Genomic DNA, 15,077 nt, shown 5'->3' with positions numbered 1-15,077 from the left:
TGTTAGTTCTCATAACTGAAACAGTTTGATATATACTCATAAATGGTTCAAACTTGTTTTTTTTATTTTTGTATTACATTATATCAATATTATGAATATTGGTGTGTCAAAAGCAATACTTATTGTCATTGACGTCTTGCCTTGATTTAAATGAGGTGAGTTGAGTTAAGTCAAACTTCCCATGTCTTTGTTATTTTTTCATGTTCAACGACCTCTAATATCATTCAGTGTAAAGTTCAACAAATAACGAACATATATATAGAACAGCTGACAAAATGTTTGAAAGGTGGTCATATAAACTTGTTCCTACTTATACAATTCTATAATCTTATCATTGTAGTTTTATTGTACAAAGTTGTCATTCTTAATCTTCAACAAAATGGCGTCTGTACTACTGGCTGTTCTAACGTAGTAGTTTTATTCGGTAAAAGTGTAAATGACATGGCAATGACATAATGACGCATAATGATACAATACATATAACAATAATCAAATTATTAAGGGACATGACTAAAGTATACGACAAAATACAAATATTTGAGCCATGTAGTGCCCACTAATACCAGGGAAAACACAAACAAGAGGAAAGGATTCCTCTTATTTCCATGGCGTTCCATTACACACAAGGTTTTTTTCTCCTTATTCTCATTTTTTTTTTATATTTTGCATTCATTTATCATTTAATACAGTTGTGTATAATAATTCCAAAAGATTAAATGGAACGTATGCATAATCAATCATCTTAAATTTATAAATATATACATTTTGTGAAAATATGCTTTTGCATAGTTTATAATTTGGGCACATCGTGACTTGATAATATTTGCAGAAAGATTTTAAAAAAGGAAATCTGATGTCATAAATATAGCAGTTGAATCCAATTGTTTGACAGACTAGATAATTGTATTTATTGTCTTTATTAAAACTTATGACTAATTATGTTCGTGAAGTTAAACAGCCTAAATAAAACTAAGAATAGTACAAACATGAAAACAGTCGGAAATGCATAAGTAGCAATTCTTTAAGTCATTCCACGCCTTTTTTCAATATCGTGATCTTAATTTTTTTAAGATGTTGAACTTCATCTTAACATAATTGTTTCATTCTGAAGCTTCAAAATTTGTGAAGTTAGCAGCATAGTACAAATAAAAAAACCGTCGGAAATGAATCGGTGGAACATACTTAGACCATTCCATGTCTTATTTCTGTATCGCAATCTTTATTTTTTTAAATATTGAACTTAGTTTTTTTTAATTTGACACTTCGAAATTTGTGACGTTAACAGCCTAGCAGCCAAAAGAAAACTAAGTATCATACAAACATGAAAACCGTCGGAAATGAATCGGCAGTACATACTTAGACCATTCCACGTCTTATTTCAGTATCGCGATCATTATTTTTTTAATTATTGAACTTTGCTTTTTTTTAATTTGACACTTCGAATATTATGAAGTTAGCAGCCAGGCAGCCTAACAGACTAAAGAAAACTTAGTATAAAACAAACATGAAAACCGTTGGAAAGGAATCGGTAGCACATACTTAGACCATTCCATCTTATTTCAGTATCGCGATCTCTATTTTTTTAAATATTGAACTTTGTTTGTTTGTTTTTTTGTTGTTGTTGTTTTGTTTTTTTTTGTTGTTTTTTTTGTGGGGGGGGGGGTTCACACTTCGAAATTTGTGAAGTAAGCAGTCTGGCAGCCTAGCAGCCTAAGAAAACTAAGGATAATACAAATAAAAAAACGTCGGAAATGAATCGGTGGAACATACTTAGACCATTCCACGTCTTATTTCAGTATCGCAATCTTTATTTTTTTAAATATTGAACTTAGTTTTTTTTAATTGACACTTCGAAATTTGTGAAGTTAGCAGCTAGCAGCCTAAAGAAAACTAAGTATCATACAAACATGAAAACCGTCGGAAATGAATCGGTAGTAAATACTGAGACCATTCCACGTCTTCTTTCAGTATCGCGATCTTTATTTTCTTAAATATTGAACTTTATTTTTTTTAATTTGACTCTTCGAAATTTGTGAAGTTACCAGCCTAACAGCCTAGCAACATGACAGCCTAAAGTAAACTAAGTATAATACAAACATGAAAACCGTAAGAAATGAATCGGTAGCACATACTTAGACCATTTCACGTCTTATTTCAGTATCGCGATCTTTATTTTTTTAAAACAGAACATTGTTTTTTGATACTTCGAAATTTGTGAAGTTAGCAGTCTAGCAGCCAGCCAGCCTAAGGAAAACAAAGGATAATACAAACATGAAAACCGTCGGAAATGAATCGGTATTAAATACTTAGACCATTCCACGTCTTATTTCAGTATCGCGATCTCTATTTTTTTAAATATTGAACTTTGTTTGTTGTTGTTGTTTTTTTTGTTGAAACTTCGAAATTTGTTAAGTAAGCAGCCTAGCAGCCTGAAGAAAACTAAGGATAATACAAACATGAAAACCGTCGGAAATGAATCGGTAGCACATACTTAGACCATTCCACGTCTTATTTCAGTATCGCAATCATTAATTTTTAAATACTGAACTTTTTTTTTTTATTTGACACTTCGAAATTTGTGAAGTTAGCAGCCTAGCAGCCTGGCAGCCTAAAGAAAACTAAGGATAATACAAACATGAAAAACGTCGGAAATGAGTCGGTAGCACATACTTAGACCATTCCACATCTTATTTCAGTATCGCGATCTTTATTTTGTTTAATATTGAAATTTTTTTTGACGCTTCGAAATTTGTGAAGTTAGCAGCCTAGCAGACTGGCAGCCTAGCAGCCTAAAGAAAACTAAGAATAGTACAAACATGAAAACCGTCGGAAATGAATCGGTAGCACATACTTAGACCATTCCACGTCTTATTTCAGTATCGCGATCTTTATTTTTTTAGATATTGAACTTTGTTTTTTTTTTATTATTTTGATACTTCGAAATTTGTAAAGTTAGCAGTCTAGCAGCCTAAAGAAAACAAAGGATGATACAAACATGAAAACCGTCGGAAATGAATCGGTAGCACATACTTAGACCATTCCACGTCTTATTTCAGTATCGCGTTGTTTATTTTTTTTAAATATTGAACTTTGTTTTTTTTTTATTTTGACACTTCGAAATTTGTGAAGTTAGCATCCTAGCTGCCTTAAGAAAACTAAGGATAGTACAAACATGAAAACCGTGGGAAATGAATCGGTAGCACATACTTAGACCATTCCACGTCTTATTTCAGTATCGCGTTGTTTATTTTTTTAAATATTGAACTTTGTTTTTTTTTTATTTTGACACTTCGAAATTTGTGAAGTTAGCATCCTAGCTGCCTTAAGAAAACCAAGGATAGTACAAACATGAAAACCGTGGGAAATGAATCGGTAGCACATACTTAGACTATTTCACGTCTTATTCCAATATCGCGATCCTCATTTAAACAAGAGGGACATGATGGCCCTGAAATCGCTCACCTGTATATAGGTCCCCGGGTCGGAGCCATTTTTAACCCAGTGCCTTTTTTGAGCAAACTTGGTAGACACCCATTTGAAGATGTTTCATGATAAATATCTAAGCTTTAGCTGTAATAAGATTTTTTAAGTTTTTACAATAGTCATATTGGGAAAACAATGACACCCACCCTCTGGGCGAGGGCCAATTTTTTGTCCCCAAAGGCTTTTATTTGAACAAACTTGGTAATCACACACTAATAGATAGTTCATGCTTTATATGTTAACTCTAGCTCTTTGGGTTTTTTAAAAGAAGATTTTTTAGGTTTTTACTATATACATATAAGGAAAATCAATGATCCCCGGGGCGGGTCCAATTTTATCCCCAGGGCCTTTATTTGAACAATAAATGGTAGACACCCATTAGAAGATGTTTCATCCTAATATATAATAGCTCTAGCTCTTAGAGTTTTTTTAAAAGAAATTTTGTCAAGTATTTAATATATACATAAAGGGCTGCTAGGCTGCTAACTTCAAAAATTTTGAAGCGTCAAAATAAAAAAAAAACAAAGTTCAATATTTAAGAAAATAAAGATCGCGCTACTGAAATAAGACGTGGAATGGTCTAAGTTTGTGCTACCAATTCATTTCCGACGGTTTTCATGTTTGTTCCATCCTGCTAGGCTGCTAACTTCACAAATTTCGAATCGTCAGAATGAAAAATATTATGTTAAGATAAAGTTCAACATCTTTAAAAATAAAGATCACGATATTGAAAAAGGCGTGGAATGATCTAAAGAAGTGCTACTAATGTATTTCTGACTGTTTTCATGTTTGTACTATTCTTAGTTTTCTTTAGGCTGTTAGGCTGTCAGGCTGCTAGGCTGCCAACTTCAGGCTGTTAGGCTGCCAACTCCACGAACTTCAAATCCAATAGTTCATAGTTTGCTAATTAAACTTTTGTGCTTTTCTCGATACGATTGAAAAATTTTGACATATTGTTACCGCATATTTTCATCAAAATATTATCGCATAGAAAATTAGGAAATAACTACCTATAAGTCGAACACGATAACGTTTACATTAATCGGTCATACCATTATGATATAATGGGTTGTGCAAGTTATTCAGTTATTACACTTTACATTTTTAATGCAAAATAGAAGAATTAAAGTGGAAATGGGCATATAAATCCAGGTAGTGTAGTGGTTAGACAGTTCAGTTTATGAAGAGAAAGTTAAGAAAAAAAAATCGGAGTTCAAATCTGCCATTGTGCAATATTTTTTGTGTTTTTATGTTTTTTCCTTTCAAAAACTTTTTTATATCGTCTTATAAACCTGTGATTTATAATTTTGTACAATTTAAAGTTAAACTTACAACGGTTTAGCAAAATTAAATGAATTTGATTTTAACAGTCATTGAACAGATTGAAAAGTATTGTCAATTTAATACTATTTAAAACTCAAATGAATTCAATTTGCTACATTTTTAAAAATTTCGGCTCAATTGTATATTTAAATAACTTCAAATCCTCATTTATCACTCTAATCACGACTGTGCCTGTTACTTAATTAACCTGTCGAAAGCGAATGTGTGTAAAACTAAACGTTCTCAAATAGTATTGTATGTACTAAATTCACGCGGAACTAAAATTCAGATCGTTTAAATAAATAAATAAATAAAAAAAAATACGAAAAGAAAAAATGCCTTTTCCAGGAATCGAACCAGCGTGTTTACACTGACAAAGCCAACACTCAACCACTACGCTATTACGTTTAACAGTTAGAAATGAGTTTACATTATTTAGGTGATTAAAGACTTATCCGACAATCATATGCTGTTATATAAGATTTATCGACACCCCTAATTGTCAATATTGATGTAAACAGATAATGAAAGGAATAGCGAATTCGAGCTGTACCACCGGAACCGGGCAAAAAATGGTACGGAAGACGGGATATGATTAATTATTCAAATATTGAGAAATATTAAAAAAAACAGCAATTGCATTTAGTAATGCGTGCGGCCTATAAGCAAAGACCAAATGTTACGGTAATATATGTCACGTGATTACCCCACTTATTAAGATTTTAATATCTATAAAATTTTATAATGCATTTTGTTTTGTTTTGCAGACGATATAAGCGTGGCTTTTTAGACATTGACACTGGTAGTCGAGCAACTCAGAGGCTACCTACAACAACAGTCTCACAAACGACAACAACAGCATATCCTACTATTTATTTCATGACATCCTAAAGTACCGCGCCAACAGCGGCAATAATAACAACAACAACAACAACTAGTCTCAAACCCGTCTACACCCCCTGATCGTACTAGTGTTTCAACGACAACCCAAAGTCATCCACCAGAAAAACTAGCAGCGGCAACAACAACATTCTCAAAACCGTCTACATCCCTATATCGTACCAGTGTTGTCACGACATCACAAAGTTCCCAACTAGAAAAACTAGCAGTGGTAGCAACAACAACTAAAACAGTCTCAAACCCGTCTACACCCCAGAGCGTACTAGTGTTACATCAACGACACCACAAAGTCGACCCATCAGAAAAAAACTAGCAGCAGTAGCAACAACAGCTACAGTAACAACAGAAAACATTATCAGGTACAGCTTTATATTTTGACACTTTCAGAAAAATGCACATACACAAATGTATCAACCAAAGAAAGAATTAAAATCATTCATATAGAAGCAAACCACTGAGCTTTCCGAAAGGATCGAATACGAATGAATTCCCTCACGTCCTCTCATTCAAAACTGTGAAGTTGTCAAAAACCAAAAAAAAGTTGTCAAAAACAAAACAAACATTTCACAAAAGAGACTACAACAAGCGCTGGTCACAGTGATATCTAAGACCTCGCATATATTTCTTTCATAATCATTATTGTAAACATATCTATTTCAATAACCAAAACCTCCTAATTAGCAAAGACAGAGACGGACCAGCAGCAGAAGAACACAAGACAAACATACGAGTTTGTTCCTTAAAAAAAATCTACATGTCTTAATTTTCTAATGGCCTATCAAAACAGGAACATTTTGCCGTTTCAAAGTTCAGCGTTGCTATGCTTAGATCATGAAGACCAAAAAACCTCACAACCTTATACTTTGCTTAAAATTGAAACACGATTTATATCAAGTTTGGTCCAACATATACAGAAGAAAACTCTTCATTAAAATACCTAAAACAATCCTAATGAAATCACCTGAATAATTGTGCTCGGCGTGAGCTATATGTAAAGTGCTAGCAGAACACAGTTTATATGTGCTTAGGTAAGCGTAATTGCTAGCAAATGCTACGATGCTATGGTGGGCTAAAAATGCTAGCAATACAGTTATATATGTGCTCATGTTGAGCATTTGCTAGCAAACACGCGTTGCTATGTGCTAAGGTGAGCTTAATTGCTACAAAAAAAAACGGCTGATTTGTGCCTGCTAGTAAGGCAGTTGCTTTGTGCTGAGGTGAACTAAACTGCTTGGCAAAAAGGCAGTTCCTGTGTCTAAGTGAGCTAAATTGCTAGCAAAAAACAATTTTATGTGGTCATGTGAGCTTTACTGCTAGCAAAAAACATTTGTTATTCTATTATTTTGTGAATCTTTGTCTGCCTTGTTGAATTTCAGCATCACCTTACACTATCATAACACCCATGAAATATGATAATATTTCAATATTAATGAAAGCAAGACAATAAATTGCCTAGACAATATGCAAACAAAATGATGAAGCGTAATTTCCTGAATTATAAATAAATTTTCACCTTTATAATAATACATTATTAAATTCCCAAGCAATTTAATATGTTTGTACAATACTGAATGGTTTATAAACAAATCTAGCATGTCAACAGCATGTTTAATTATTCTCTAAATGCAAACTTTAATGGCTGTGAGAGATAATTAAATGCCATTCTGTTGTTATTTATCAAAGCTTTGTCAGAAGGTGATCCGATTTCATCTTACATCTTTGTTATATGTGCAAAGGATTTAGGTCCATTTATCAAGCAAAATAACACCATTTATTATAGACTTATAAATGAAATGGTTGAAATGGAACAATACAAAGAAACCATATGTCAACACCGTATAAATATGAACAATATTCTAATTAAGATCTAACGATTTCGAACCTATCTGGTTCTACATCAGGATAATTTGTACAAAATATATACAAATTATGTAAGATGGGTAATTCACGCGGTAGATAAAAATTGTAACAAAATTAATAGTTTTCTATAAAAAGATCAAATCTTGGAAACTTGCCAGCAAAGTTTGTGGAAGTGTGCAAAGTTTTTGTTTTATCTTTGTTAATTAGTATTTTGGAAGATGCCATTATATGCTTTGAATGTTGATAATAAGTTCATTTTTATTATTTTACATCAAATACTGATCTTGGCAAATTGTTGATGTCCAAAAGGTGTTGCTAGGATGATGTTCTACTGACTTAGCAGTCAAATTCGTCCAGAAATGTTAATATCTTCTATATTTTCTATATTAGGCCTTTTGTACGTTTTCTTCATTTTTTAACGTTAATTGTCCAGTCTTCCCGTGCATTCTGAAATTTGGCGTTTTGTAGATCTTGTTCTTTTGATGATGTTGCAAATTTTAAATGAATTTTTTTAAAATTATACTGATGAAATAAAATGCATACATTTTGCATAGTTTTTTTTTGTTCACTGTACAAATTTATTTTTCACTGCAGTGAAACATATTTTCTGTATTTTGCCTTTTTAAGCATAAAGCAAACCATTTTAAGCTCGTGGTAACGAATTTGAGTCCCAGGCAATACGGGATGTTTAGCTCACCTGAGCACAAAGTGCTCAGCTTTCCTCATGGCAGTGTGTCCGACGTTAGCCGTTGTCCACAATTTCTCTTTACAACAATTTTTAAACCGCTTGATGAATTTTGACCAAACTTTACAAGAATGATCCTTAGGTGGTATGACATGTGATTCCATTCTTCGTAGATCTTTGAAAATCATATCCTTAGAAATTACAATGCCACGGGCTAGATATTTGTCATGAAGCACTTTGAAGCAGACATCTACATACTTTTTAAAAATTATGCAGCCTAGAGAAAATATGTGACTGCCTCACTGGCTTTACCTTTTCTACAGCATGAATCTCAGGTGAGCGATCCGGAGCTTTGATACACAACCTTTCTTGTTATATAAAAGCTATCTTTACTAATTGGTTTTAATTCTACAAGAAAATGCAGATCAGCAAACACGTCGGGCGAGGAATAACTTCAGATATAATTTTAGTGTCTTTATATTCTTGGTTAGCTTGTGGTAAGTCATTCAATATTTCATTTGCAGAATTTAATGGTATTTTTCATAAACAGAAATTATTTAAAAAGTTTACGGGGCAATGTAATAAAAAAATTGACTTCGAAAGGAATATCAATGACCAAAATTTTATCAGCTAAATGAAAAGTAAATGGTAATAATGATGATGATGAAAATTATAATATTAAGAATGAAAGTGGTGATTATGAATATGATGAATAAACTAGTTATCTATTAAGAAGGCGATATCTTTTACAGCTGAAGACGATAACAATGCGGCATTGTACAAAGGTGTTCACTTCCCTAAATCTCAGAATGTTCTTCCAGTAGTAGTCGGGTGAGTAAAGACTTGCATAACTTATTGCCGATATCGGACTGTCCAGTCCTAGAACTTTTTGCGAAGACCGGTTTGACAATTCCTGAATTTTATTGCTAACACCGGACTGACCAGTACTTAGTGTAAGACCGAATTGACCACATAAAAAAGTTTATTCTGAGGCCGGATTTACCACATAGTAAATTTAATTCACCACATAGAAAACTTAATTCTGAGACCGGATTTACAACATTAAGAAGTTTATTCTGAGACCGGAAGTCCCAGAAATTATTACTTAGGTTATTACTAATGCTGGAGTCACAGGTCCTTTAACTTACTGTTTCGCCAGATGATTGACCAGCCTAAGAACCTGTTGTCTAGACAAAACTGACCTGTCAAAGACTCTGCTGCGGAGACTAGAATAATCGTACATTTGAAAAGGAGTAATTTGATTAAGGGTTGGTGGTCACGTGACGATGGTTTACGTAAACATTGGGACACAGACTAATGGCCATGCCAACAACTTAAAAAGATTTTTTCCGTTTACACACCGTGTTCCAGGCAAAAAATTCCAAATCCTATGGTTCATAGTTTGCCGATATAACTTTTTGTGCTTTTCTCGAAAAAATTGCAGAAATTGTGACACACTGTTACCGTAAACATGTATTTTCATAAAAATATTGCCGCATAGAAAATTTGGGAAAATTACTACGTACCATCGGAATCTGCAAAAAAAATACATGAAAGGCGGAATATGTTTATTATTTAAATATTGCAAAAGATCAAAAGAAAAATTTACAAATGCATCTAAGTCATGGGTGCAGCATTTCGCAGTGACCAAACGTTACGGTGACTACCCACCCTGTTAGGTTTTAATATCTACAAAATTTATAATGCATTTTTGTTTTTGTATTGTAGACGATACAAGCGTGGCTTTGGTAACATTGACACTGGTAATCGAGCAACTGAGAGAACGTCCCCAACAACAGTCCAACAACCGCCTACACCCCCAAAACGTACAAGTGTTGCCACGACATCCCGAAGTACCGCACCAGAAACACCAACAGCAGCAGCAGCAACAACAACAACAGTAACAAAACCGTCTACACCGCCAGATCGTACTAGTGTTTCCACGGCAACCCAAGGTTACCTACCAGGAAAAGCAACAGCGGCAGCAGCAACAACAATCACAAAACAGACTACAACTCCAGATCGTACAAGTGTTTCCACGGCAACCCAAGGTAACCTACCAGAAAAAGCAGCAGCAGAAGCAGGAACAACTACAACCGTCTCAAAACTGTCTACACCCCTAGACTGTACTAGTGTTTCATCAATCACACCACTAAGTCACCAACCAGAAAAACCAGCTGCGGTAGCAACAAGTACAGTAACAGCAGAAACAAAAATACAAATTGTTTACACAACACAAACAGGTACATTTCTGATAAATATAGCCTTATTTTGTACTTTCGGAATAATGCACATTCACAAATTAATCAACTAATCAACCAAAGAAAAAATTAAAATCATTCATATAAATACAAACCACTGAGCTTTCCTAAGAATACGAATAAAATTCCCTCCCGTCAGATACAATAAGTCGTCTCATAAAAAAGTAAAAAAACAACTTTCCTTATAAAAGTAAAGAATATTGCATTTATTATAATCACTGTTAAACTTTAAATGTTGCAACATTTCTTTTCTCACTACATACTATTTTTTCGGGGATTTTACTCATTTTAGTCCGTATTCCTTGTTTTATGACTTTTAATCTGTTTACGATGTGAACGTTTTTTTTATAAAAATGTCCAATACCATATAAGGAACTCTTATCTTGTCTTACAGGTGAAAATGTAACAGATACAACAAAAGAGACTACATCAAGCGCTGGTCACGTGATATCTAAGACGCTCACATATATTTCTTTCATTATTATTATTGTAGAATATATTCTATTTCAATAACCAAACCTCCTAATTTACAAATTTAAAGACATAGAGTTTGTAGAACATACGGACGCACAGATGAACACAAGACAAACATACGAGTTTGTTTCTAAAAAAACAATCAACAGGTTATAATTTTCTAATGGCCTTATCAAACAGACATTTTGCCGTTCAATTTTCAGCGTTTGCTATGCTTAGATCATGTAGATCAAGTGACCAAAAACATCACAGCTTTCTTTATTATACTTATACTTCGCTTAAAATTGAACCCGATTCATATCAAGCTTGTCCAACATATAAAGAAGAAACTCTTCATTAAAATACCTAACCAATCCTAATGAATCACCTATGAATGATGTGTGCTCGGGTGAGCTATATGTAAATTGCTAGCAATGGCTACGATGCTATGATGGGCTAAACTGCTAGCAAATACAGTTTATATGTGCTCATGTGAGCTTATTTGCTAGCAAACACGATTGCTATGTGCTAAGGTGAGCTTAATTGCTACCAAAAAAACAAAACAAAAAAAACCGGCTGATTTGTGCCTGCTAGCTAAGGCAGTTGCTTTGTGCTGAGGTGAACTAAACTGCTTGCAAAGGCAGTTCCTGTGTCTAAGTGAGCTAAATTGCTAGCAAAACAATTGTTATGTGGTCATGTGAGCTTTACTGCTAGCAAAACATTAGTTATTCTATTATTTTTGTAATCTTGTCTGCCTTGTTGAGTTTCAGCATCACCTTACACTATCATAACACCAATGAGTTAATATGATAATTTTCAATATTAAGGAAAGCAAGACAATAAATTGCCCAGACAATATACAAACAAAATGATGTAGCGTCATTTCCTGAATAATAAATAAATTTTCACCTATATTATAATAACACATTAATAAATTCCTCGCCAATATTGTATGTTTGTACAATAATGAATGGTTTACAAACAAATTTAGCCTGTTAACATCATGTCTAATTATTCTCTAAATGCAATCTTTAATGGCTGTGAAAGATGATCTAATAACATTCTGTTGTTATTTATTAAAGCTTATTGTCAGAAGGTGATCCAATTTCATCTTACATCTTTGTTTAATGTGCTGAATTTTAGGTTCAGTTATCAAGCAAAATAACATCATTTATAAAATACTTATAAATGAAAAGGCTGAAAAGGAACAATACAAAGAAACCGTACCGCAACACCGGATAAATATGAACAATATTTGAATTAAGATCTATCGGTTTTGATCTTCTATGGTTCTTCGTCAGGATAATTTGTACAAAATAAATCTATCTAAGGTATACAAATTGTGTAAGATGGTAAGTCACTGGTAGATAAAAAAAAATCGTAACAAAATTAATAGTTTTCTAAAAATAGTTCAAAAACTAGGAAAATTGCCAGCAAATTTTGTTGAAGTGTGCAAAGTTTTTTTATCTATGTTTATTAGTATTTTGGAAGATGCCATATATGCTTTGAATGTTGATAATAAGTTCATTTTTATTATTTTATATCAAATACTGATCTTGGCAAATTGTTGATGTCCAAGAGGTGTTGCTAGGATGATGTTCTACTGGTTTAGCAGTCAAATTCGTCTAGAAATTATAATATCTTCTATATAAGGCCTTTTGTACGTTTTCTTCATTTTTTAAACTTTAATTGTCCAGTCTTCCCGTGCATTCTGAAATTTGGCGTTTTTAGGTCTTGTTCTTTTGATGATGTTGCAAATTTATAAATGAAATTTTTAAAATCATTCTGATGAAATAAAATGCATATATTTATTTTGAATAGTTTTTTTTTCACTGTACAAATTTATTTTTCACTGCAGTGAAAACATATTTTCTGTATTTTCACTGGTGTCTTGCTGGACTACTTCCTTCTTAATAAAGAGAAAAAAGTATATAATAATCAGAAAATTCATGTATTTTCTACAAATACATGATTATTTTCATTGAGTAATATGAAATATGATAATTTTCAAACCAAAAATGTTAGAACTTAGAGGACCATTTAAGGTATCCACCTACCAAATATGGAAGATATCATTAAATAAATTAACTTATAAGGACAAATTTAAGATAAATCCAACTGGAAAAAATAGGTTAATGATACAAAGCCTTATTTTCAAAGTGAAAAAGTAAAAATACTGGGAAATATGGATGGCACAGTTATATAACTTGGCAACTTCATGTGCTTTGTATTGACAAGTGTTACAATTATGAATCCATTTGTATAGATAGATAAGGATAAATAAAACTTGATGGTTTAGGTTAACCATAACCATTTTAAAAGAGCTGACAAGGGCAATAATTTGGTAAAAATGGAAGCAATAGTGATTTAACTTGCCCTTATCATGTACTTTGAATTGATAAGTGTGTAAATTATGAAGCCATACTGGTTTGCTTGTTTGTAAGTTGCATTTTACGCCTTTTCCGAACAGTATATCAGTCATATAGGCGGGTAGTTTCCTAACCATCATTCCTGGAGAGTTACACCAGTACTAGACTACCTTCCTCCGCGCTAAGCTACCAAAGCCTCTCCCGGGGATCAACCCACGCCAGAGAGGTTACTGGATTAGAAGTCATTGACTCTAACGCCTCGACCAGGGAGGCGGTCTTAACCCATACAGGTTAATCTTACAGCTAAAACTTATAGTTATAACCAACTTGCCAGTTTAGGTTAACCTTTTACAGACAGACAGATGGACGGTTCAATTACTACAGTGTATAAATAAATGTCCAGGGGCATAAAAATCATTAAAAAGCCACAACTTAAAAATCACTGACTTAGACTCGTCACTGATCATTCCTGTAAAGTTTGGATAAAATTGCAACAGTCTTATTTAAGCAGTGGTTCGAACAAGTTTTGTGACAAACAGATGGACAGACTACCGGGAGGTGATCCCTATATTGTTTTTAGAACAACCATGTACATCTTTATTTAAAAGACCTATACATCACTATAAAATTCATTTTAATCTTTAACTGTTATATCATAAAAAAACTCCCTTCCCTAGACTGTTCAATAAATAAATACAGTAGTTAATTTTAATGTATTAAAATATATTTTCTATTAAAAGTATTCCTTGCAGAAAATTCAATTTTTACACCATCTACAATTTCATTGACTCTGCCTTGACTTCTTCACTAGCCACGTTATCATTGTCTGATTTATTCTCAGTATTTTCTGAATCACAATCAATCTGAGATGGTGTTTCCTCAACCCCAACAGGTATATCTCATATAAATACAGCTTTATATTTTGACACTTTCAGTATTTAATGCACATACACAAATATATCAACCAAAGAAGGATTTCACTCTATTTAGATAAAACAAATAATTTTGCCTGTTCTATCTGTACGGACGAAATCCCTCCCGTCAAACACAATAAAGTCTCTCATATTAAAATGATAATGTGGTCAAAAATCATACCTTACAACTTAAGAATATTTCATTTATTTCAAAGTCATAGAAATTCTGCATGAAAAAATATTTTCGAATTTAGCGAACGATAAAGAATATTAAGAATTTATCCGTATTTAATGATTTATGGTTGTTAATTGTATATACACGTATTTCCTTATAGATGTATTATATAATCTATCTTTCATTACAGGTGGTAATGTAACAGATTCCACAAGAGAGACTACAACAAGCGCTGGTCACGTGATCTCTAAGACGCTCGCATATATTTCTTTCACTATTATTATTATAGAATATATTCTATTTCAATAACCAAATTCTCCTTTTTGTTCACTTTTTTGAAATACCCCAAAATAAGTTTTAAAAATAGAAAAAAAAAACAAAAACAAACAAAACAAACGTTACGGATGTTGTTTGCAGAAGAGCAGTGCAGAAAATGAAGGTGCTTAGGTTAAAATGAAGGACTTGTCCAGCTTCCATTTTTGGAACTGTCAATTATTAAGTTTGAGGAAATCAATGTAGACATTGGATCGGCCAATAGAATAAAGCCATGTCAGACTGCAATACTTAGTATGTACAGGGTGATCTGGCTCTGTTTACATGTCACAAAGGCTAATCACTTGCAGAAATATTACAACTTTTTACGTCAAAATATCT

The 15,077-nt window shown here is 32.9% G+C and overlaps 2 protein-coding genes across 3 annotated transcripts in view; both read left to right on the top strand.

The window, feature by feature from the left end:
- LOC132744474 (uncharacterized) overlaps nt 1-15,077 on the top strand; it is a 48,741-nt gene that overhangs the window by 28,839 nt on the left and 4,825 nt on the right. Inside the window, exon 4 of one of the 2 annotated variants that reach the window (XM_060733197.1) lies at nt 14,614-14,806. The exons of the other annotated variant lie outside the window; for it this stretch is intronic. Coding sequence (XP_060589180.1) covers nt 14,614-14,732 — 119 coding nt within the window. The 3' untranslated portion in view covers nt 14,733-14,806. Of the gene's footprint in view, nt 1-14,613; nt 14,807-15,077 lie in introns of those variants that run through there. 2 annotated transcript variants of the gene reach the window in all.
- Nucleotides 7,643-11,488, top strand: LOC132744467 (mucin-2-like). The gene is made up of 4 exons (XM_060733185.1): nt 7,643-7,646; nt 9,004-9,082; nt 9,980-10,494; nt 10,907-11,488. Exons 1-4 carry the CDS (start codon nt 7,643-7,645, stop codon nt 11,023-11,025), a joined length of 717 nt encoding a protein of 238 aa, XP_060589168.1. The 3' UTR covers nt 11,026-11,488.

This window comes from Ruditapes philippinarum, unplaced genomic scaffold (genome assembly GCF_026571515.1).
Source record: "Ruditapes philippinarum isolate M1 unplaced genomic scaffold, ASM2657151v2 ctg619_1_1_1_1, whole genome shotgun sequence".
Classification (NCBI taxonomy): Eukaryota; Metazoa; Mollusca; class Bivalvia; order Venerida; family Veneridae; genus Ruditapes; species Ruditapes philippinarum.
This window is presented reverse-complemented; position numbering and strand designations above follow the sequence as displayed.

Excerpts from the sequence above, each read along its gene's own strand:
- LOC132744467 (XM_060733185.1), top strand. Across the intron at positions 9,083-9,979 it reads GTTCTTCCAGTAGTAGTCGG|ACGATACAAGCGTGGCTTTG; the intron begins GTGAGTAAAGAC and ends TTTGTATTGTAG. Across the intron at positions 10,495-10,906 it reads TGTTTACACAACACAAACAG|GTGAAAATGTAACAGATACA; the intron begins GTACATTTCTGA and ends CTTGTCTTACAG.